The sequence below is a fragment of the Aquarana catesbeiana genome, linkage group LG02 (assembly GCF_042186555.1).
Source record: "Aquarana catesbeiana isolate 2022-GZ linkage group LG02, ASM4218655v1, whole genome shotgun sequence".
In the NCBI taxonomy this organism is placed as follows: Eukaryota; Metazoa; Chordata; class Amphibia; order Anura; family Ranidae; genus Aquarana; species Aquarana catesbeiana.
The window spans coordinates 12579632-12603667 of record NC_133325.1 but is presented as its reverse complement, the minus strand read 5'-3'; the positions used below and the strand labels follow the sequence as shown (position 1 = coordinate 12603667).

Sequence of the window (24036 nt, the reverse complement as noted above, 5' to 3'; positions counted from 1 at the left end):
GTGTACACACGATCGGAAAATCCGACAGACATTTGTCTGCGGAAAATTTGAAAACCTGCTGGTTAACATTTGTTGGCGGAAAGTCCGACAACAATTGTCCGATGGAGCGTACATTTCGCGTCAGAAAGTCTGATCGTGTGTACGGGGCTTAAGACTGGGATGCCATCAAAGTTCATGTGTGTGTAAAGGCAGGCGTCCCAATACTTCTGACAATATAGTGTATGTCAATGTTCAAAGCAGCATTCCAAAACAGAATATTTTGGACCATCTACAAATGGGGGTATCTTATCCTGATCGCTCATTAGAGTGGAAGAAGAGGTTTAGAAAAACGTCTTCAACATTACAGAACAAGTCCAGTTGAATGAGACTGACTACGGCAAGCTATGTCATGACCGGGATGAATGAGAACCTTCACAGACAGGCTGCAGAGTGTCGCTCACCAGTGATAGAGCGATGCCCGGCTCATCCAGGCAGAGGGACAATCCAGACGGGTGAGCATTGCGCCCTGCTATGTATAGTGATCCTGTCGCTGGCACGTGGTCTCCAGAATCAGGATCAGTGGCCACAAGGATGATATCGACTTTTATCTTTCACACTGAAAGGTCTGATTGGTGGCCACAAGCAACACAGAATGATGTCATTCAGAAGCCATGCTGTGTAATAAGACAAGTCCCCCCAATAACATTGCAACCAGGTTTCGACTCACAGGGGTCTCAAACTGGCGGCCCTCCAGCTGTTGCGGAACTACAAGTCCCATCATGCCTCTGCCTATGGGAGTCATGATTGTAACTGTCAGCCTTACGAAGCCTCATGGGAATTGTAGTTCTGCAACAGCTGGAGGGCCGCCAGTTTGAGACCCCTGGTTTAGACAGTCACCCTCAGTACCTTCTCTCCCAGGTAGTAGTGCGGCTCCAGCAGACGCCCCATACTCTGGAAAGCGATGCCACTCTGATCCCAGCAGAACCTGCCAATCTGGAAAAACAGAATCATTTCTGGTTAATAAAAAGGAAAAAACTCCAGTAAGTGACAAAGCTGAGAAAAGCAAGTATATAGTGTGCCCCCCACCCCGACCCCCCCCCCCCCCCCCCACCAAACCATACCAACCAAGATACCTGGGGTGGGGTGCGTCCCCCATGTCCTCTTCCGAACAACCCTGATTCGCTTTTACATGCGGCGGGAGGAGGGGGGGGTCAACCCCATTTCCATCCACTTCCCTCCTGTTCCGCCGGGGAACCCAGGATCGCAGCGATTCTGCCCGCTAACCATAGAGATCATCGTGGACTGGAGGGCCCCCGCCCCCCTCCAATGATCTCTATGGTATAAGAAACAGGAAGTGAGGAAAATGCTTGCCGCTTCCGGTTTCCTATACCATAGGAGCAGGGGTAGGCAACCTCGGCCCTCCAGCTGTGGTGAAACTACAAATCCCATCATGCCTCTGCCTCTAGGAGTCATGCCTGTGATTGTCAGGGTCTTGCAATGTCTCATGGGACTTGTAGTTCCACCACAGCTGGAGGGCCAAGGTTGCGTACCCCTGCCATAGAGAGTAGGGTTGCACCGACACTAGTATCGGTATCAGTGCCAATACCGAGTATTTGTACAAGTATCGGTACTCGTGCAAATGCACCAATACCTGAAAACGATACTTTCAGGCTCGCCTCTTTGAGCTGTCAGTGGGTCTCCCCTGTGTTAAAAAAGTCCGGTAATTGGAGCCGTCAAGAAAAAAAAACAGCAATGTTTATTGACAACAATGCTCAGCCCTGAAACTCTAAAATAAAAAGAAACATTGTTTCTTTTTGTACATTTCTACTTCTTCATCTGCAGATCAAAAGGGAAGAACAAATGTTTCTGTTTAACCCCTTAATAACTCTTAATTTACTCTAATCAGCCTTAATTAACTCCCTATTCTCCTCCATTTAATTATTATTTTCCTGCTTTTTTTTTTTCTTCTTTTGTTCACGTCTATTTTATAAACGATAAACAATTAAAACTTTTTTTTTGTTTGCTTTGTTAGTGTATATTTTTACACATATATATTAACATATATTTACACATTTCACATTGAAAAAGCGCTAAATTAGAAAAAAAATCCATTCATTTCATTTGTAAAAAACTTTTCAATGCTTTGTACCATTGCTGACAGCTGAAGTTAAAACAAAACGGTAGTGGTAGGTATCGGTGATTGGTATCGGCGAGTACTAAAAAAAAAAAAAAAAAAAAAAGTATTGGTACTCGTAGTAAAAAAAAAAAAAAAAGGTATCGGTGCATCCCTAATAGAGATTATCGTGGACCTTCCAGTCCTTGACGATCTCTATAAGAAAGGAGAATTGCCCCAACGTGGACTTTATAGGCAGTTTAGAGGAGTGTGAAAGAAGTATTACAAAAGTATAAAATATAACAAAGTTTATTCCTTACATAAAAGTAAAAACAATTCTCAAAAGAGGGGCAGTAAAATACATAGGAGGCACAGCATGATGATGTAAAAATACAAAACAAAGCACCCAATTCCTGATGACCGTCTCTATGGTCAGTCGGTGGAAGAGCCGGCTGCGATCCCAGGCTCCTCGGCAGAACGGGAGAGTGGACGGCGGTGGGAACTGATGTGGGAACTGATGTGGGACCCCCCCCCCCCGTTTCAGACGCTAATTAGCCGCTAGCTCAAAAAAAAAACAAACACCAGCTGAAAACAAAGAAATAGGAAACCGGAAGCCACAAGCATTTTCGTCACTTCCATTTTCCCGGATGTAGACAGCGCCATTTTTGAATTGGTAAAGCGTCTGATCACATGGATCTTGGTGGGATCAGATGCTTGTAAGGGCAGAGGAGACATCCGGGGTCTAATAGACCCCAGATCTCTCCATATAGAAGTAATGGTCACTGCCTATTGCTGTCACAAGGGATGTCTACATTCCTTGTACAGGACTAAAAGTGATCCAAAAAAAAAAAAATGATTTGGCGGGTGGGCGGAGCACACACTTCAATCTGGATAGTCTGTTGTAGACTGAAGTGGACAATGGACACATATCAGTTACCCTGATGTCATGTGATAGAAAAGGGGGGCGGGGCTCTGACCTGCTTGCTGAAATTGAGGGACACTCCGGCAATTCTGGGGTTGGTGTTTTCCGCTTTCTTCACCTTTCTATGAATCAGGTCAGATTCCATCACAGGTGAGAAGCCGCAATCTGGAAAATAAAAAAAAACACACAGGTCACATGATGCCTGGACCTTAAAGTAGTTGTAAAGGCAGCCCACCCCCTAATACCTACCTGAGCCCCCCCCCCCCCCCCCCCTCTATTCAGCGAGGGGAAGGACCCCGTTCAAACTCCATTACCCAGAGGGAAAGGAACCCCTTCCAACACCATTACGCCGAGGGGAAGGACCCCCTTCCAACTCCATTACCTTGAAGGGAGGGACCCCCTTCCAACTACATTACCCAGAGGGTAAAGCCCCGTACACACGATCCGAAAATCGTACGTAAAATGCCGCATTCGAAACGATCGTACGATAATCGGATCGTTAGTACAGAGCTTTCGAGAGCCGATCAGGACAGTTCATCCGATATTATTCTATCGGACATGCACGGAAATTTTTTCCGTACGATGCCAGATCATACGATTTTCGTTTAATCGGTACAGCTATCGTTCGAAAATGCAATACAAATGCATTGCAACACATGACATCGCTTCCGAATTTTTATTCTGTCGTACGGGAATTTTCGGGACTTTAGTAAACTCATCAGATTCGATGTGAGATTAGCATGCAAACAAAAACGGACGATCATTCGTCCGATATTCGGATCGTGTGTATGGGGCTTAACTATCCTTCTAACCAATTCCCCTAATTCTAATACCCCAAAGGGAGAGAATTCCTCCAATTCTATTACCCCAGAGGGAGAGAATTCCTCCAATTCTATTACCCCAGAGGGAGAGATTTCCTCCAATTCTATTACCCCAGAGGGAGAGAATTCCTCCAATTCTATTACCCTAGAGGGAGAGATTTCCTCCAATTCTATTACCCCAGAGGGAGAGAATTCCTCCAATTCTATTACCCTAGAGGGAGAGATTTCCTCCAATTCTATTACCCCAGAGGGAGAGAATTCCTCCAATTCTATTACCCTAGAGGGAGAGATTTCCTCCAATTCTATTACCCCAGAGGGAGAGAATTCCTCCAATTCTATTACCCTAGAGGGAGAGATTTCCTCCAATTCTATTACCCTAGAGGGAGAGAACCCCTCCAATTCTCGTATCCCTGCAGGAGAGAATCCTTCCACTTCTATTACCCCAGAGAAAGAGAACCCCCTTTATTTCAATTACACCAGAGACAGAGAACTCCCCCAATTCTATTACCCCAGAGGGAGAGAACCCCTCTACTTCTAGGAGGAGTTGACCCCCCCATATTCTCCCATTACCCTGGAGGGATCTTTTGCATATTTAGTCTTTCATAATACACTAAAATAATTGCCCCTAATGCCGCATACACACGACCGGACTTTCTGGCATACTTGGTCCGGCAGACTTTCCGACGGACTTTGTCCGCCAGGTGCGCCAGACTTAAAAACGGATGGACTTGCCCACACACGACCGGACTTTTCGGTGGGCTAGGTCCGCCCGTCTTTCCAACGAACTTTCGCCAGAGTTACGGCAGACTTTCCGAATGAACGGACTTGCCCACACACGGACAAGTCCATTCATTTTGAACGTGACTCAGGTACGACGGGACTAGAAAAGGAAGTCAATCTTGCCACTTTATCTGCGAGATTGACACCTTGCGAGCCCCGTCGCGGGTAATATCAGGCCCTTAGGTCTAGTGTGGATTATAAAGGGAAGCCCCTACGCCGAAAAAACGGCGTGGGGTCCCCCCTAGAATCCATACCAGACCCCGATCCGAGCACGCAGCCCGGCCGGTCAGGAAAGGGGGTGGGGACGAGCAACCCCCCCTGAACCGCACCAGACCGCATGCCCTCAACATGGGGGGTGGGTGATTTGGGGGATGGGGGCCCCCCCAAAGCACCTTGTTCCCATGTTCATGAGGACAAGGGCCTCTTCCCGACAACCCTGGCCCTTGGTTGTCGGGGTCTGCGGGCTTTTCGGAATCCGGGAGCCCCCTATAATAAGAGGGCCCCCAGATCCCGGCCCCCCACCCCCCTACCCATTCACCTAGGGAAAAAGCGTCAATAATAAAACACACTACACGGGTTTTTAAAATAATTTATTAAACAGCTCCGGGGGGGTCTTCCTTCGGCTTCGGGGGTCTTCTTCCGTTTTTGGGGGTCCCTCCGGTTCCTCTTCTCCCGGCGTCTGGTTGGTTCTTCTCCGCTGTCTCTGACCTCTTCTCCCGGTGTTCCAGTTCTTCTGCCGGCTCCTCCGCTGTCCTTAAGCCGCTCTTTTGCCAGCGGAGGTCCGGACTTCTTGTCTTCTTCCCTCTTCTCTTCTCCAGATGTTGACACAACGCTCTCTCCGGCTGGACTGCTCTCTGAGCGCTCCGTTGTGACTTATATAGGCAGAGACCCCGTCCCCTTATGACGTCACAGTCCCTGGGCATGCTAGGACTGTGACGTTTTAGGGGGCGTGGTCAGCTTTACCCGGTGACCACGCCTCTAAAACGTCACAGTCCCAGCATGCCCAGGGACTGTGACGTCATAAGGGGGCGGGGTCTCTGTCTATATAAGTCACAATGGAGCGCTTAGAGAGCAGTCCAGCCGGAGAGAGCGTCGTGTCAACATCTGGAGAAGAGAAGAGGGAAGAAGACAAGAAGTCCGGACCTCCGCTGGCAAAAGAGCGGCATGAAGATAGCGGAGGAGCCGGCAGAAGAACTGGAACACCAGGAGAAGAGGCCAGAGAGAGCGGAGAAGAACCGACCGGACGCCAGGAAAAGAGGAACCGGAGGGACTCCCGAAGCCGGAAGAAGACCCATGAAGCCGGAGGAAGACCCCCCGGAGCTGTTTAATAAATTATTTAAAAAACCCGTGTAGTGTGTTTTATTATTGACACTTTTTCCCTAGGTGAATGGGTAGGGGTACCATGTACCCCATACCCATTCACATAGGGTGGGGGGCCGGGATCTGGGGGCCCTCTTATTATAGGGGGCTCCCGGATACTGATAAGCCCCCCACCCGCAGACCACGACAACCAACGGCAAGGGTTGTCGGGAAGAGGCCCTTGTCCTCATCAACATGGAGACAAGGTGCTTTGAGGTGGGGGGGGCCCGCAGTGCGCCCCCTCCCTCAAAGCACCCACCCCCTTTCCTGACCGGCCGGGCTGCGTGCTCAGATCGGGGTCTGGTATGGATTCTAGGGGGGACCCCACGCTGTTTTTTCGGCATAGGGGGTTCCCTTTAAAATCCATACCAGACCGAAGGGCCTGGTATGCCCCGCGCTCGCCGCAATAGGAAAATTTGTTTCTCCTATGGCAGCAAGCGTGAGATGCAGTACCCTGCCCTTGCGTCATATCTGGTCCGTTGGACCAGCATACAGACGAGCGGACTTTCCGTCAGAAACTGAGTCAGACGGAAAGATTTAAAACATGTTTCAAATCTAGGTCCGGCGGAGTTTTGGGAAAAAGCCCGCGGAAAAGTCCGCCGGAGCCTACACACGGTCGGAAAGTCCGCTTGTGTGTATGCGACATGAGATTTTATTACCCTGGAGGGTGGTGGTGGGGGGGGGGGGCTGCTGAAGATGTGACCAGGAATGTGACCCCCATACCGCAGACAGAACACTCACCGGTGTTGGGGCGTAGAAGTGGGACCGGCGTTGGCTCGATGGTCTCCCATCTCTCCGCTCTTCTGCTGTACAGGGGGATAAACCGCCTCTGTGGGCCAGATAGACAGATACAGGTCAGTCAGAACATAGGTCAGGAATTCTGCATACTCCGTCATCTCTCACTCACCTGCCCGGGGGGATCCCTGACATCTTCCTGAACACTGCCATATCCTCCCCACCCCAGGGGGGTGGGCACAACTCTGGATGATTGCTGGACAATAGGGCCTTCATGGTGAAATCCGGGGAAGAGGACATGCGGGTGCTCCATCCACTGTGGATACAGAAAGCAGAGCAAAGAGTCAGATCGCAGAGCCAGGGCGCAGAGCCAGATCGCAGAGTCATTGCGCAGAGCCAGATCGCAGAGCCAGGGCGCAGAGCCAGATCGCAGAGTCATTGCGCAGAGCCAGATCGCAGAGCCAGATCGCAGAGCCAGGGCGCAGAGTCAGTTCGCAGAGCCAGGGCGCAGAGTCAGGGCGCAGAGTCAGGGCGCAGAGTCAGGGCGCAGAGCCAGGGCGCAGAGCCAGGGCGCAGAGCCAGGGCGCAGAGCCAGGGCGCAGAGTCAGATTGCAGAGCCAGGACGCAGAGTCAGGGCGCAGAGTCAGGGCGCAGAGCCAGGGCGCAGAGCCAGGGCACAGAGTCATTGCGCAGAGTCAGGGCGCAGAGTCAGGGCGCAGAGTCAGGGCGCAGAGTCAGATCGCAGAGTCAGATCGCAGAGTCAGATCGCAGAGCCAGGGCGCAGAGTCAGGGCGCAGAGTCATTGCGCAGAGTCATTGCGCAGAGTCAGGACGCAGAGCCAGATCGCAGAGTCAGGGCACAGAGTCATTGCGCAGAGCCAGATCGCAGAACCAGATCGCAGAACCAGGGCACAGAGTCATTGCGCAGAGTCAGGGCGCAGAGTCAGATCGCAGAGTCAGATCGCAGAGCCAGGGCGCAGAGCCAGGGCGCAGAGTCATTGCGCAGAGTCATTGCGCAGAGTCAGGACGCAGAGTCAGGGCACAGAGTCAGGGCGCAGCGCAGCCGTCCGCTGAAGAACATACATGGCCATCAAAATTGAAATGGTCAGCTGGGTCCCCATTATTAGGTATGAGGTCTCTATGGGGGGAGTGCTATCAGAGGTATCCACTGCAGGAAGTGAGGAGGATCCATCATTGGAATCGGGGTGGGGGTGGTGAAGGGTAAAGGGGGGGGGGGTCATGATAAATGTGTGCTCTACCACCCCGCCCCTCCCCTCCCCAACCCAAAGCACCTCGTCCCCGTGTATTTTTTTTGGAGGGGGAGTAAGTTGTAGTATGGGGGGGGGGGGGGGGGACACCTTTATAGGGATTATGGGCATCATGTTAATTTTTTTTTTTTGGGGGGGGGCGTAATTTTTTCAGCATTTTTTGTTGTAGTATGGGGGGGGGGGTAGCTATAGTATATGCAACGGGGGCACCACATTTATGGGGACTGTGAGTGCTGGGGGGGGGGTAATTTTTTTAATTTTTTTTTTGGGGGGGGGGACTGTGAGTGTTGGGGGGGCTTAATTTTTTCAGTATTTTTTTGGGGGGGGGGGGTGGGTGGAGGTAGCTTTAGTATATGCAAGGGGGGGGGGGCACCACTTTTATGGGAACTGTGAGTGTTGATGGGGGGGGGTTAGTTTTTTCAGTAATTTTTTTTGGGGGGGTGGGGGTAGCTATAGTGTACAAGTGGGGGGGCACCACATTTATGGGGACTACTGTGAGTGTTGGGGGCCTAATTTTGTTCAGTATTTATTTATATAGTATGTGCAGGACAGGGTGCCACTTTTTTTAGGGACTACAAGTATTGGGGGGTCTTGTTTATAGGCAGTGCATTGGGGGGCAGTCTCAATTACCAGGGTCACAGACCTCCACTACAGAAGGTGTAAGAATGGAAACTCCCACCATCAGCGCGGTCGCCAATAGCAACCACACACACGTGCTTATCACGGAACACTCACCTCTTCCTGCTTTCTGGCCCCGCCCACTCAGCCTATCGGCATCCGGAGTCCCGCCCAGTTCCACTCCGCGCACGACGTGTCCGCCATCTTTGTACACCCGGTTGCGGAGACTGAGAGACGGATGAGAGCTTCAGCGAGGGAGCGGTAAGATGGAGGGCGGGGAGGTGCTATGTGATCTGTTCCCGCCAGTTCGGCTATAGGCTGAGTTCGTGGGATTGTATACATAATATATATAGAGTTCAGCACACACAGGTCACGTAGGGGTGGGGGATGGTCACAACTCACCTCCCCCCCTGTAGAAATAATTATCCTGACACACCCTATTCTGAATAAAGTAGTGATGTTGCCCATAGCAACGGCCTCTGTTTACTTTTCTTCACTTCAGAGTTTGGTAACCAATGACAATAGTGCGCCTGGACATGAATATATTCCCTATTCATCTGTAAAGTGGGTTTTTTTAACTTTTTTTTTTTATTTGTAGTTGTCGGTGAGTGAATCCATGGCGTACGGACGGCCATTTTGTTCCCGCGCACTGCGCCTCAATTGGGACCCTTGTCAACATGCTTCATCGCAATTTTATATAATCACCCCCCTGAAGCTTTATCGCCACTTTATATACAGCCATAGCCACACCCCCCAACGCTTTATCGTCACTTTACATACATCCATAGCCACACCCCCTGGCGCTTTATCGCCACTTTATATACCGCCATAGCCACACCCCCTGACGCTTTATCACCACTTTATATATAGCCACACCCCCTGATGCTTTATCGCCACTTTATATACAGCCATAGCCACACCCCCCAACGCTTTATCGCCACTTTATATACAGCCATAGCCACACCCCCTGACACTTTATTGCCACTTTATATACCACCATAGCCACACCCCCTGACGCTTTATCACCACTTTATATACAGCCATAGTCACACCCTCTGACGCATTATCGCCACTTTATATACAGCCATAGCCACACCCCCTGATGCTTTAACGCCACTTTACATACAGCCATAACCACAGCCCCTGGCGCTTTATCGCCACTTTACATACAGCCATAGTAACACTCCCTGACACTTTATCGCCACTTTATACACAGCAATAGCCACACCCCCTGACGCTTTATCACCACTTTATATACAGCCATAGCCACACCCCCTGATGCTTTATCACATTTTTACATACAGCCATAGCCACACCCCCTGACACTTTATCGCCACTTTATATACAGTCATAGCCACACCACACTCCCTGACGCTTTATCGCCACTTTATATACATCCATAGTAACACCCCCTGACGCTTTATCACCACTTTATATACAGCCACAGCCACACCCCCTGACGCTTTATTGCCACTTTACATAAAGCTGTAGGTACGCCCCCCCCAAAGCTTTATTGTCACTTTATATACAGCCATAGTCACACCCCCTGACGCTTTATCGCCACTTTATATACAGCCATAGCCACACCCCCTGATGCTTTATCACATTTTTACATACAGCCATAGCCACACCCCCTGACACTTTATCGCCACTTTATATACAGTCATAGCCACACCACACTCCCTGACGCTTTATCGCCACTTTATATACATCCATAGTAACACCCCCTGACGCTTTATCACCACTTTATATACAGCCACAGCCACACCCCCTGACGCTTTATTGCCACTTTACATAAAGCTGTAGGTACGCCCCCCCCCAAAGCTTTATTGTCACTTTATATACAGCCATAGTCACACCCCCTGACGCTTTATCGCCACTTTATATACAACTGCCGCTTTTGGACGCTTGTCTATACACGGTATGCAGTGCACGCCGTGGCAAAAAAAGTAGGTGTGGTTACATGTTGGGCGTGGCATAAAAGGGCATGGTCTGAATTTACTCGTAAACACCGCATACGTCTTCCATGGTTCTCTACAGGTTTTCACCCCTTCGCTCTTGCCCACTTGGTCCCACACTGCTGACTTCTTCTCTGAGTTCATCAGAAGCTGGCTGTCTCTTCTGCGTGACATTGGGGCTGGTGGCAAGAACCAGAAAGAGACAGCTGAACCCCCTGATGGCATGCATAAACCATGGCATGTCCTCAGGGGGCCAGATGAAAGAACCAGAAGACTGCTGCCCCCTCCCCCCAATGACATACATGAGCCGCAGCATACCAAAAGGGGGACGGCTGCAAGAACCGGGCGGAGACAACCCCCCCCCCCCCCCGATGACCTGTATGGACTGAGGAACGTCATCAGGGTCTGTTTGCAAGAACAAGGAAGAGGAAGCTGGTCCCCAGATGACACACATAGGTCGTGGCGTGTTGCCAGGGGGCTGGCTACAAGAACCAGAAAGAGACAGCTGTCCGCATGGACCCTGGCATGTCCTCAGGGGGCATGAAGGAACCAGAGGAAGACAGCTGCCCTCCCCGGTGACATACATGGCCCATGGTGTGCCAACAAGGGGACGGCTGCAAGAACCAAGAGGAGACAGCTGGTCCCCTGCTCATGCTCTGTAGAATCCCCTGAGGCCTCCTGGGTTACAGGATGTTGCTATCCCAGGTAGTTGCAGCAACTGATACGTCATTCCCGCCTAGGTGAGAATCCAAGAATTGCAGTGAGGGCTCCCCAAAAAAAGCATTATAAAAAAATGTCCACTTGTGATAGGGAAGGAAGTAGGAGTAGAAATCCAGAGACTGGGTGAAAAGGGTGAAGGTTCACTTCAAGCCAACTGTGCACCTATGTAGCAAGGACCATTCATTCAGGACACCCTCTCCCAGCTCTCCTAAAATGCTGGATGAAGGAGCAAAAAAATAAATGTATATTTGGGGGGGGGGATACTTATCTTATAACATACTTGTCTTTCACCAACGTTCCACCCTGCCTAGGGGAAGGTGACGTCATCATTTCTCTGGCCATGTATCGTGGAATGTTGGGTAGCCCGAATCCTGCATTGTTCAGCACCTTCTTGTGAGATTTGGGCTACTCAACATTCCTCGGGATCTCATCAATAGGAGGATGATGTCATCCCATGAACTGTGGAAGGGGGATAAAGTGGCGTACATTAAATATATTCCCGATCATCTTCCAGGACATCTACCTGAGGGTTCTACCTGGAAACACAAGCCACAGTGGGTGAAAGCTCCTCCCACCAACCTCGTCCACAGACTCCATTGTGTTTCTGACCGTCCAGGAATGCACAGCAAAACTATTGTTTTGTTACCTTTGGGTCAGTTGATTGTGATCACTGGTCCCCCTTCTTGGTAGTTGGTATCTACTGTACAAGCCTTAAAGGTACTACCATCTTACCTGAGAGTTCCACAATTTTTCTTTCATTGCCAGGTCTTACACCGTGGGGAGGTTTGAGGGGGACTCCAGGCTGCTTCCCTTCTATCACTTTCTGGTCCTCATACCAGTCTACTTCCCTATATATGTAGACATGCTCAGTGCAGTTTGCGTTGCCTGAGCAACTTCTTCGTATCATTTTTTATACAGCCTTTGATCGTCTTTCATGTACAAGTAGTATGGGGAAGCTCTGGTGACTGCAGTGGTTTCCAGGCTGTGCCGTTCCTCCGGGGAGCCAAGGACCGTGGTAAGTGGTTGGGGACGGCTTTCAGAGCTGTCAAGCATCTCGTTAGTTGCTTTAAAGGGCAGGAGAGACATCAGGGGTCTAATAGTCCACTGATGTCTCCATAAAGAGTACCTACCCAAAGCTATCACAAGGGGACTTGTTCACCACCTTGTGATAGGAGTAAAGTTAAATGAAAAATTGCATTTAAAAAAAGTTTAAATAAAAATGTAAATAAAATAAAAATAATTCAACAAAAAAAAAAAGCACCCTTGTCCCCCCTGTGTATACACAAAAATGCAAATGCATTTATGTCAATGGGACATGATTGGTTAAATGGATTACTCCGGTTAATTGGACTTCTCCGGTCTGCGTCGGAGAAGTCCATCTGACCGAAAAAATCCATCTAACCTCCTCTAAGGACTCTGGAGAACCACTACTTTTGACCAATACACTGAAATACAAACACCGATTGGTACAATCTGAATATCACAGTCAAGGAAACTGCCTGCTGGAGAACCGTATTTATCGGTAACATGCCAACAGGTTGTCTCCCTTGATTGTATTTGGAGATCGTTGTATGGCGACCAGCGGAATCTGTGAGTATAAAGAAGCATTGAGAAGTGTTATCTATAACTGTGAGTGAAAGGAACTACCTGCACGCTGCAGGAATTCCCCCCATGCTGTCATGCTTTATTACACTTGAATCTATGGCAATTCCCTACGTATGATGAATTAATATTGAGCAGATCGGATCAGTATAGTGCATTTTATGCCGTTTTCTTCAGTGGTGTCATATCTCCTTGCTCTCAATAACTACTTACCTGAATTAGAGCAGTCGGCACTGATTATATTCTTGGCTATATTCACCTGCTTAATAGGATGTCTCCAATGGAAAACGGATGTACAGTATCTCACAGAAGTGAGTACACCCCTCACATTTTTGTAAATATTTCTTTATATCTTTTCATGTGACAACACTGAAGAAATGACACTTTGCTACAATGTAAAGTAGTGAGTGTACAGCTTGTATAACAGTGTAAATTTGCTGTCCCCTCAAAATAACTCAACACATAGCCATTAATGTCTAAACCGCTGGCAACAAAAGTGAGTACACCCCTAAGGTCTCAGGTGTGAATGGGGAGCAGGTGTGTTAAATTTGGTGTTATCGCTCTCACTCTCTCATACTGGTCACTGGAAATTCAACATGGCACCTCATGGCAAAGAACTCTCTGAGGATCTGAAAAAAAGAATTGTTGCTCTACATAAGGATGGCCTAGGCTATAAGAAGATTGCCAAGACCCTGAAACTGAGCTGCAGCACGGTGGACAAGACCATACAGCGTTTTAACAGGACAGGTTCCACTCAGAACAGGCCTCACCATGGTCGATCAAAGAAGTTGAGTGCACGTGCTCAGCGTCATATCCAGAGGTTGTCTTTGGAAAATAGAGGTATGAGTGCTGCCAGCATTGCTGCAGAGGTTGAAGGGGTGGGGGGTCAGCCTTTCAGTGTCCAGACCATACGCCGCACACTGCATCAAATTGGTCTGCATGGCTGTCATCCCAGAAGGAAGCCTCTTCTAAAGATGATACACAAGAAAGCCTGCAAACAGTTTGCTGAAGACAAGCAGACTAAGGACTAGGGATGAGCCGAACACCCCCCGGTTCGGTTCGCACCAGAACCCGCGAACGGACCGAAAGTTCGCACGAACGTTAGAACCCCATTGACGTCTATGGGACTCGAACGTTCGAAATCAAAAGTGCTCATTTTAAAGGCTAATTTGCATGGTATTGTCCTAAAAAGGGTTTGGGGACCCGGGTCCTACCCCAGGGGACATGTATCAATGCAAAAAAAACTTTTAAAAACGGCCGTTTTTTCGGGAGCAGTGATTTTAATGATGCTTAAAGTAAAAAAAAAAAAGTGAAATATTCCTTTAAATATCGTACCTGGGGGGTGTCTATAGTATGCCTGTAAAGTGACGCGTGTTTCCTGTGTTTAGAACAGTCCCTGCACCAAATGTCATTTTTAAAGGAAAAAATCTCATTTAAAACTGCTTGCGGGTTTAATGTCATGTCGGGTCATGGCAATATGGATGAAAATCATGGAGACAAACGGCATGGGTACCCCCCAGTCCATTACCAGGCCCTTTGGGTCTTGTATGGATATTAAGGGGAACCCCGCACCCAAATTAAAATAAGGAAAGGTGTGGGGCCACCAGGCCCTATATACTCTGAACAGCAGTATACAGACGGTGCAAACAAGACAGGGACTGTAGGTTTGTTGTTAAGTAGAATCTGTTTGTAATTTTGAACATTTTTAACGTGTTTAGCTCCAGCCAAAAAATCTTTTCTAAGCTTTTTGGAAAACATAGGGAAGGGTTATCACCCCTGTGACATTTGTTTTGCTGTCTTTCCTCCTCTTCAGAAGATTTCACCTCACTTTTTTGTCCCAATGAAAAATGTTTTTTGAAAATTTGGGTTTTTTTGTGGAACAAGGATTGGAAAGCATCAGTGGAAAGGAGAAATTGTTTTCCCATATTAACTCTTACAGGAGAGAATTTCCCTTCCTAGGGGTAGATGTCATCTCACTTCCTGTTGTCTCCTTCCGTTTGCAAGTAGGAGTGGTTTGTAAGTTAGATGTTTGAAAGTAGGGTCCTGCCCTATATACTCTGCAGAAATTTGGGCCTTAGGTGTTGCTGTGGCCACAACACTGTAAGCCCTCACAGGGCCCTGCTGTGAAATATTAGATCAAGAATTGTAATTACATGCCCCTGTTGAACAGGAGCTGAAAAATTAGGCCTTAGGCACTGGTGCTGGTGCCACAACACTGCAACCCCTCACAGACACTCTAGTTGGAATGCAGGAACGAGCCCTGCTGCAAAGTATTGCTTCAAAAATTGTAATTACACGCCCCTGTTAGACAGGGGCAGAAAAATTGGGCCTTAGGCACTGGTGCTGGTGCCACAACACTGCAACCCCTCACAGACACTCTAGTTGGAACGCAGGAACGAGCCCTGCTGCAAAGTATTGCATCAAAAATTGTAATTACACGCCCCTGTTAGACAGGGGCAGAAAAATTGGGCCTTAGGCACTGGTGCTGGTGCCACAACACTGCAACCCCTCACAGACACTCTAGTTGGAATGCAGGAACGAGCCCTGCTGCAAAGTATTGCATCAAAAATTGTAATTACACGCCCCTGTTAAACAGGGGCTGAAAAATTGTGCCTTAGGCACTGGTGGTGGCGCCCAGAACCAAAAATGTTCTTACAAGCTATCAGCGTGATGATTGAGGAGGAAGAGGATAATTACTCAGGGATAGTCACTCAGCATCAGCATAGGCAGTCTTTGAAGGGATCTGAGATTTCAAAAAAAATTATTCGGTTACATCAGCATCAGGTGCTTGGTAGCTGGTGGTGATCCAAGACTCATTCATTTTTATGAAGGTCAGCCGATCGACCGAGTCGGTGGACAGACGCACCCTGTGATCGGTTACCACGCCTCCAGCAGCACTGAATGTGCGTTCCGAAAGAACGCTGGATGCAGGACAGGCCAGTAGCTCAATTGCATACTGTGCAAGCTCTGGCCAGTGATCCATCCTCAAGACCCAGTAACCCAGAGGATTTTCGGTGGGAAAGGTGTCCAAGTCTGATCTTGCCCCTAGGTATTCCTGCACCATGTAAAACAGACGCTGGCGATGGTTGCTGGAACCGATCATACCTTGGGGCTGCGGACCAAAAAATTGTCTGAGCGCATCGGTCAGACGGCCACCTTCTCCACCGCTCCTTCTTTGACTGACCGAAGCCTCAGCAACACGTTGTCCAGAAACAGGAGTTTGTAACCTCCCAGTCTCTGGGAATGCGTTGCACAGACCTTTCTGCAAGGCCTCCCGAAGATGTTTCATCCTCTGCTCCCTCTGCGATGGCAAGATAAGGTCCGCAACTTTACCCTTGTAACGTGGATCAAGGAGGGTTGCCAGCCAGTATTGGTCCTTCTCCTTGATACCACGAATACGAGGATCCTTACGCAGGCTTTGCAGGATCAGGGAGGCCATGCAGCGTAGGTTTGCTGAGGCATTCGGTCCGGAGTCCTCTGGGTCACTAAGAACGACATGGTCCGCAGCCACCTCCTCCCAGCCACGTACAAGTCCATGTGTTTCTTGGGACTGATCCCTTAAAGACTGCTGCTGATGCTGAGTGCCAGGCTCCACCTCCATACTGACACAATCTTCCTCCTCCTCCTCTTCCTCCTCGTCCTCTTCCTGTGTGATCGGCGGGCACGCAGGAACACTGTCTGGATAAAGGGGGCCTTGAGAGCTAAGGAAGTCCTCCTCTTCCTGCCTCTGTTCTGCCTCAAGTGCCCTGTCCATTATTCCACGCAGCGTGTGCTCCAACAGGTGGACAAGGGGGACAGTGTCACTGATGCATGCACTGTCAGTGCTCACCATCCTCGTGGCCTCCTCGAATGGTGACAGGACAGTGCATGCATCCCTGATCATGGCCCACTGGCATGGGGAAAAAAAACCAAGCTCCCCTGACCCTGTCCTGGTGCCATAGTCGCACAGGTACTCATTGATGGCCCTCTGCTGCGTGTGCAGCCGCTGCAGCATGGCCAACGTTGAGTTCCACCTGGTGGGCATGTCACAGATTAGGCGGTTCTTGGGCAGGTTAAACTCCTTTTGGAGGTCCGTCAGCCGAGCACTGGCATTATATGACCGGCGGAAATGCACACAGACTTTCCTGGCCTGCCTCAGGACATCCTGTAAGCCCGGGTACCTGCCCAAGAACCGCTGCACCACCAAGTTAAGGACGTGAGCCAAACAGGGCACATGGGTCATTTGTCCCTGTCGGAGGGCAGAGAGGAGGTTGGTGCCATTGTCGCAAACCACCATTCCTGCCTTAAGTTGGCGTGGCGTCAACCACCTCTGAACCTGCCCCTGCAGAGCTGACAGAACCTCTGCCCCAGTGTGGCTCCTGTCCCCCAAGCACACCAGCTCAAGCACCGCATGGCATCTTTTTGCCTGCGTACTTGCGTAGCCCCTTGAACGCCTACGGAGCACCGCTGGTTCCGAGGAAGAGGCCATGGAGGAAGAAGAAGAGGAGGGGGTGGAGGAGAGAGGTGTGTCACAATCAGCATTTTGGAGGCGTGGTGGCGGAACAACCTCCAACACTACTGCACCTTGTCCTGCATCCTTCCCAGCTGCCAGCAGAGTCACCCAATGCGCCGTGAAACTTAGGTAACGTCCCTGTCCATGCCTGCTGGACCATGAGTCAGCGGTAATATGCACCTTACCGCTGACCGCCCTGTCCAGCGAGGCATGGACATTGCCTTCCACATGCCGGTAGAGAGCCGGAATCGCCTTCCGTGAGAAAAAGTGGCGTTTGGGTACCTGCCACTGAGGAACCGCACATTCCACAAACTCACGGAAGGGGGCAGAGTCTACCAACTGAAAAGGCAGCAGTTGAAGTGCTAGCAATTTTGCCAAGCTAGCATTCAACCGCTGGGCATGTGGATGGCTGGGAGCAAACTTCTTTCGGCGGTGCAGCAGCTGGGGCAGGGAAATTTGCCTGGTACAATCTGACGTCGGTGTACCAAAAGCAGATTGCCCACAAGTACTTGGCTGTGACACACCTAATTCTACACCTTCATTCCTCTCACTGCAGGTCTCAGAGAGGACTGAAGGTCTAGTGGGGTTGGAAATCTCAGCTGATGAGGAGCAAGGAGAGATCCTCTTTGTTCTTTGGTGTGGGTCTTTTAGATACGCTTGCCAACGAACTGCATGGCAGGTCAACATATGTCTGGTCAAGCATGTGGTACCCAAGCGGGAGATGTTTTGGCCACGCGAGATACGCTTGAGACATATGTTGCAAATAGCAGCGGTGCGATCTGATGCACTCGTCTCAAAAAAGGCCCACACCAAAGAACTTTTTGAATAACGCGCAGAGACTGCAGCGCCCTGCACATGTGGAGCTTTGGGGTGTGATGCAGTCAATGTGCTGCCCTTAGGCTGGCCCCTGGAGGGCATCCTGCCTCGTTGGTGATGTGCCGCCGCCTCCTCCTCCTCCTCCTCCTCCTCCTCCTCCTCCTCCTCCTCCTCTCTCCTATCAGGCACCCACGTTGAGTCAGTGACCTCATCATCCCCTCCCTCCTCATCACTGGAGCAAACCTGGCAGTATGCTGCAGCAGGGGGAGCATGACTGACAGATTGCTGTCCTTCTTGGGCACCCCCTCTGTCCGTGCTCATGTTACTGCCTTCATCGAGCTCAGTATCGTCATCAGAGCCTTCCAAACGCTGGGCATCCTCCTGGAGCATATACCCAACACTGTGGTCAAACAGTTCGAGGGAATCCTCATGAGGACATGGTGGAGCTAGGGAAGGAGTCACTGATGACATTGAGCTGAGGGAAGAGGCTGCTGCTTTGCCAGACAAAGCACCCTGGGCATGGGTGAGAGAGGATGAGGAGGATGAGGACGGCTTGGTCATCCACTCGACCAAGTCTTCCGCATGTTGCGGCTCAACTCGGCCAGCTGCCGAAAAAAAGGCCAAGCGTGTCCCATGGCCACGTGCTGATGAGGATGCACCGTCTCCACGACCAGCACTAGACACAGAGCCTGCTTGCCCTCTCTTATTGGCTTGTGACTGTCTGCCTCTCCTTCTTGGCCTTCCAGACATACTAATGGCCTGTAGCTGCACTAAGCTGGGATAGAACACCTGTAATTTTCTTCAAGTAGCTTTATATACTGTAACCAGACAAGCCTGCCTGTCAGTAGGAAGATAACAGGAACGGATCTAGCTGAACACTGTGAGCAGGACGCACTGTACTAAATGTAAATAGTCTAGCTGCCTGACCGTGGTACTAATAGGATCAAATAGAACACCTGTAATTTTCTTCAGGTAGCTTTATATACTGTAACCAGACAAGCCTGCCTGTCAGTAGGAAGATAACAGGAACGGATCTAGCTGAACACTGTGAGCAGGACGCACTGTACTAAATGTAAATAGTCTAGCTGCCTGACCGTGGTACTAATAGGATCAAATAGAACACCTGTAATTTTCTTCAGGTAGCTTTATATACTGTAACCAGACAAGCCTGCCTGTCAGTAGGAAGATAACAGGAACGGATCTAGCTGTACACTGTGAGCAGGACGCACTGTACTAAATGTAAATAGTCTAGCTGCCTGACCGTGGTACTAATAGGATCAAATAGAACACCTGTAATTTTCTTCAGGTAGCTTTATATACTGTAACCAGACAAGCCTGCCTGTCAGTAGGAAGATAACAGGAACAGATCTAGCTGAACACTGTGAGCAGGACGCACTGTACTAAATGTAAATAGTCTAGCTGCCTGACCGTGGTACTAATAGGATCAAATAGAACACCTGTAATTTTCTTCAGGTAGCTTTATATACTGTAACCAGACAAGCCTGCCTGTCAGTAGGAAGATAACAGGAACGGATCTAGCTGAACACTGTGAGCAGGACGCACTGTACTAAATGTAAATAGTCTAGCTGCCTGACCGTGGTACTAATAGGATCAAATAGAACACCTGTAATTTTCTTCAGGTAGCTTTATATACTGTAACCAGACAAGCCTGCCTGTCAGTAGGAATTTAACAGGAACGGATCTAGCTGAACACTGTGAGCAGGACGCACTGCACTAAATGTAAATAGTCTAGAAGATAACAGGAACGGATCTAGCTGAACACTGTGAGCAGGACGCACTGCACTAAATGTAAATAGTCTAGAAGATAACAGGAACGGATCTAGCTGAACACTGTGAGCAGGACGCACTGCACTAAATGTAAATAGCCTAGAAGATAACAGGAACGGATCTAGCTGAACACTGTGAGCAGGACGCACTGCACTAAATGTAAATAGCAGGAACGGATCTAGCTGAACACTGTGAGCAGGACGCACTGCACTAAATGTAAATAGCAGGAACGGATCTAGCTGAACACTGTGAGCAGGACGCACTGCACTAAACGTAAATAGTCTAGAAGATAACAGGAACGGATCTAGCTGAACACCGTGAGCAGGACGCACTGCACTAAATGTAAATAGCAGGAACGGATCTAGCTGAACACTGTGAGCAGGACGCACTGCACTAAATGTAAATAACAGGAACGGATCTAGCTGAACACTGTGAGCAGGACGCACTGCACTAAATGTAAATAGCAGGAACGGATCTAGCTGAACACTGTGAGCAGGACGCACTGCACTAAATGTAAATTGCAGGAACGGATCTAGCTGAACACTGTGAGCAGGACGCACTGCACTAAATGTAAATAGCAGGAACGGATCTAGCTGAACACTGTGAGCAGGACGCACTGCACTAAATGTAAATTGCAGGAACGGATCTAGCTGAACACTGTGAGCAGGACGCACTGCACTAAATGTAAATAGCAGGAACGGATCTAGCTGAACACTGTGAGCAGGACGCACTGCACTAAATGTAAATTGCAGGAACGGATCTAGCTGAACACTGTGAGCAGGACGCACTGCACTAAATGTAAATAGCAGGAACAGATCTAGCTGAACACTGTGAGCAGGGCGCACTGCACTAAATGTAAATAGTCTAGAAGATAACAGGAACGGATCTAGCTGAACACTGTGAGCAGGACGCACTGCACTAAATGTAAATAGCAGGAACGGATCTAGCTGAACACTGTGAGCAGGACGCACTGCATTAAATGTAAATAGTCTAGATAGAAGATAACAGGAACGGATCTAGCTAAACTGAATACAGTGTATATATATATATGCAACACCTGGGATGCATATATATACACAATACACTGTAAGTGCAGCTAACTGACTGACTGTTCTGCCTAATCTATCTAACTCAAATCAAATGACACTGTCTCTCTCTCTCTCTCTATCTCTCAGCACACCGGAACACACACTACACAGGGCCGCCGTGCAGGCGGCCTTATATAGTGTGGGGTGTGTACTAAATCCCCTGAGCCATAATTGGCTAAAGCCACCCTGGCTTTGGCCAATTACAGCTCTCTCTACTGACGGCGCTGTGATTGGCCAAGCATGCGGGTCATAGTGCATGCTTGGCCAACCATCAGCCAGCAATGCACTGTGATGCCGCAGTGAATTATGGGCCGTGACGCGCCACACGAATTTAGCGCGAACGGCCCATAACGTTCGCAATTCGGCGAACGATCGAACAGCCGATGTTCGAGTCGAACATGGGTTCGACTCGAACACGAAGCTCATCCCTACTAAGGACGTGGATTACTGGAACCATGTCCTGTGGTCTGATGAGACCAAGATAAACTTATTTGGTTCAGATGGTGTCAAGCGTGTGTGGTGGCAACCAGGTGAGGAGTACAAAGACAAGTGTGACTTGCCTACAGTCAAGCATGGTGGTGGGAGTGTCATGGTCTGGGGCTGCATGAGTGCTGCCAGCACTGGGGAGCTACAGTTCATTGAGGGAACCATGAATGCCAACATGTACTGTGACATACTGAAGTAGAACATGATCCCCTCCCTTCAGAGACTGGGCCGCAGGGCAGCATTCCAACATGATAATGACCCCAAACACACCTCCAAGATGACCACTGCCTAAAGAAGCTGAGGGTAAATGTGATGGACCGGCCAAGCATGTCTCCAGATCTAAACCCTATTGATCATCTGTGGGACATCCTCAAACGGAAGGTGGAGGAACACAAGGTCTCTAACATCCACCAGCTCCGTGATGTCATCATGGAGGAGGGGAAGAGGACTTCAGTGGCAACCTGTGAAGCTCTGGTGAACTCCATACCCAAGAGGGTTAAGGCAGTGCTGGAAAATAATGGTGGCCACACAAAATATTGACACTTTGGACCCAATTTGGACATGTTCACTTAGGGGTGTACTCACTTTTGTTGCCAGCGGTTTAGACATTAATGGCTGTGTGTTGAGTTATTTTGAGGGGACAGCAAATTTACACTGTTATACAAGCTGTACACTCACTACTTTACATTGTAGCAAAGTGTCATTTCTTCAGTGTTGAAAAGATAGAAGAAAAGATAGAAGAAATTGTTTACAAAAATGTGAGGGGTGTACTCACTTTTGTGAGATACTGTATAAACGTTCAATTACATTTTGATGTGTTCACGTCCAATCCCGTTTTCTTCCCAGCCCCATTGACTGATGGATTTATGACCAGGGTATTTTTGTAGATATTATAGAGTGTGGTTACAATCTGTGCATCCTTCCACTACGGGATAGTGTGATACATGTCATTGTGTTTACACAGACATACACTGCTCCATTCTAGGAACGAGCTGCAGGGACCCCGTTATAGTTGGCTTTGAGCAATTATATAGGAATTTAGGGGGGTGCTTTGTATTGTGGAGGGTGGGCTTGCCAATTGTGGGGATTTTTGCACTCTCTTGCCCCTCAGTCTCACGAGGGGTATCTTTTCCCTATACAGTGTGCTTGATTTTAGAGGAATACTTTTGGGGGGGGGGGGTTAGACCACCTGGGAACCCCCTTGTTTCATAGGGAGTTCTCTCCCCCTTTTTTTCTATCTATGGGGGGGTCTTGGGTCATTGCGCTAATAATTTGTTGTATATCAGTTTTAAAGCAATGAATCCTTTTTTTGTGGTTAACTCTTTAGGGTGTGTAGAAGTCCTTTTTTTATTTTTTGTTTGTTGGCTCAGTATATTATTGATTACACCCCCCGATATATATCCGGTGAGTTCTATATATTCATACTAGGTGGGATTCCCATTTATTCAATTTTTAGCAATTATAGACCTCCCCAGCAACAATGGACCCCCCTGCAAAAATAGATCCCCTCCAGCAACAAGAGATTCCTCAGCAACCAGCATCAATATGCCCTCCAGCAGCAAACAACAAAGACCCCTCCCTCAACAGTAGATCCTTCCCAGCAACAATTGACCCCCCAGCAACATAAGACCCACCCCCAGCAACAATAGATCCCCCACGAGCAACAGAAGACCCCCTCAGCAACAATAGACCCCCCTCCTCCGCAAAAAACAAATCCCCTCCAACAACAATAGATTCCCCAGCAACCAGCATCAATAGACCCTCCAGCACACCCCAGCACCCCTTGCCATTACATACATTCAGTTGTGGAGGTGCTGAAACTGCGTTCCCCCTCGTTCCGGCTGAAAAAAGCCTTGCTGTTCTGTGTTACTGGTTGATGTTTGGGGCTTATTCACCGCTACCGTCTCGTAGAAGCTGTTCTGTGATTCTGGTTGTTGTGTGGGGCTTATTTGCCATGGCCGTCTTGTAGAAGCTGTGCTGTGTTGCTGGTTGATGTGTGGGGCTTATTCATAGTTGCAGACCTGAAATATTAGCGCTGGATGGACAATTGGGGAAACATCTGCCAGAATATTCTTTCTCTATGATGACATTGTGACCTTTCCATCGTAGGGTAGTCAAGATGGACCCTGAGGATCGGGTATGGACCACAGCGGAGAGGAACACTCTTCTGAACTTAATCCAGGATGGGGGCTTCATTCCAGGGCTGACCCAGGAATTTTTTTCGAACTGGGCTACCTTTGAACGCCTCAGTGTCCTACTGAACCGATGCAACATCAGAGTCAGGTGAGGGGGTCATTCGTTGCGTCATTATAGTGAACGGGACAGAAAAATTATTTTTGGATTGTAAAATTCCCTATTGTAGGAAACGTTCCTGCCTGTGACCAACCTGCTTGTAGGCTGAGGAGCTGGGGAGGACCCAGGCAGTAGGCACCCATTTTGAAGACTTAGCACACACAGTGGTTGGGAATGTGGAATATATTGTTAACAGTTTC

At 49.1% G+C, this 24036-nt stretch overlaps 2 protein-coding genes across 3 annotated transcripts in view; one reads left to right on the top strand and one right to left on the bottom strand.

Moving 5' to 3' along the window:
- Positions 1 to 9371, bottom strand: part of TAF1C (TATA-box binding protein associated factor, RNA polymerase I subunit C) — a 63723-nt gene extending 54352 nt beyond the window's left edge. Inside the window, exons 1-5 of one of the 2 annotated variants that reach the window (XM_073612570.1) lie at positions 8712 to 9371; positions 6882 to 7025; positions 6716 to 6803; positions 3070 to 3179; positions 886 to 972 (exon numbers count right to left, since the gene is read on the bottom strand). In XM_073612570.1, coding sequence (XP_073468671.1) covers positions 886 to 972; positions 3070 to 3179; positions 6716 to 6803; positions 6882 to 7022 — 426 coding nt within the window. In that variant the 5' untranslated portion in view covers positions 7023 to 7025; positions 8712 to 9371. Of the gene's footprint in view, positions 1 to 885; positions 973 to 3069; positions 3180 to 6715; positions 6804 to 6881; positions 7026 to 8606 lie in introns of both variants that reach the window. The other variant, XM_073612571.1, reaches the window with a different exon arrangement.
- The window catches only part of LOC141126642 (uncharacterized), a 32096-nt gene continuing 16839 nt past the window's right edge, over positions 8780 to 24036 (top strand). Inside the window, exons 1-2 of the mRNA XM_073612572.1 lie at positions 8780 to 8855; positions 23654 to 23827. Of these exons, the coding sequence (XP_073468673.1) occupies positions 8833 to 8855; positions 23654 to 23827 (197 nt within the window). The 5' untranslated portion in view covers positions 8780 to 8832. The remainder of the gene's footprint in view (positions 8856 to 23653; positions 23828 to 24036) is intronic.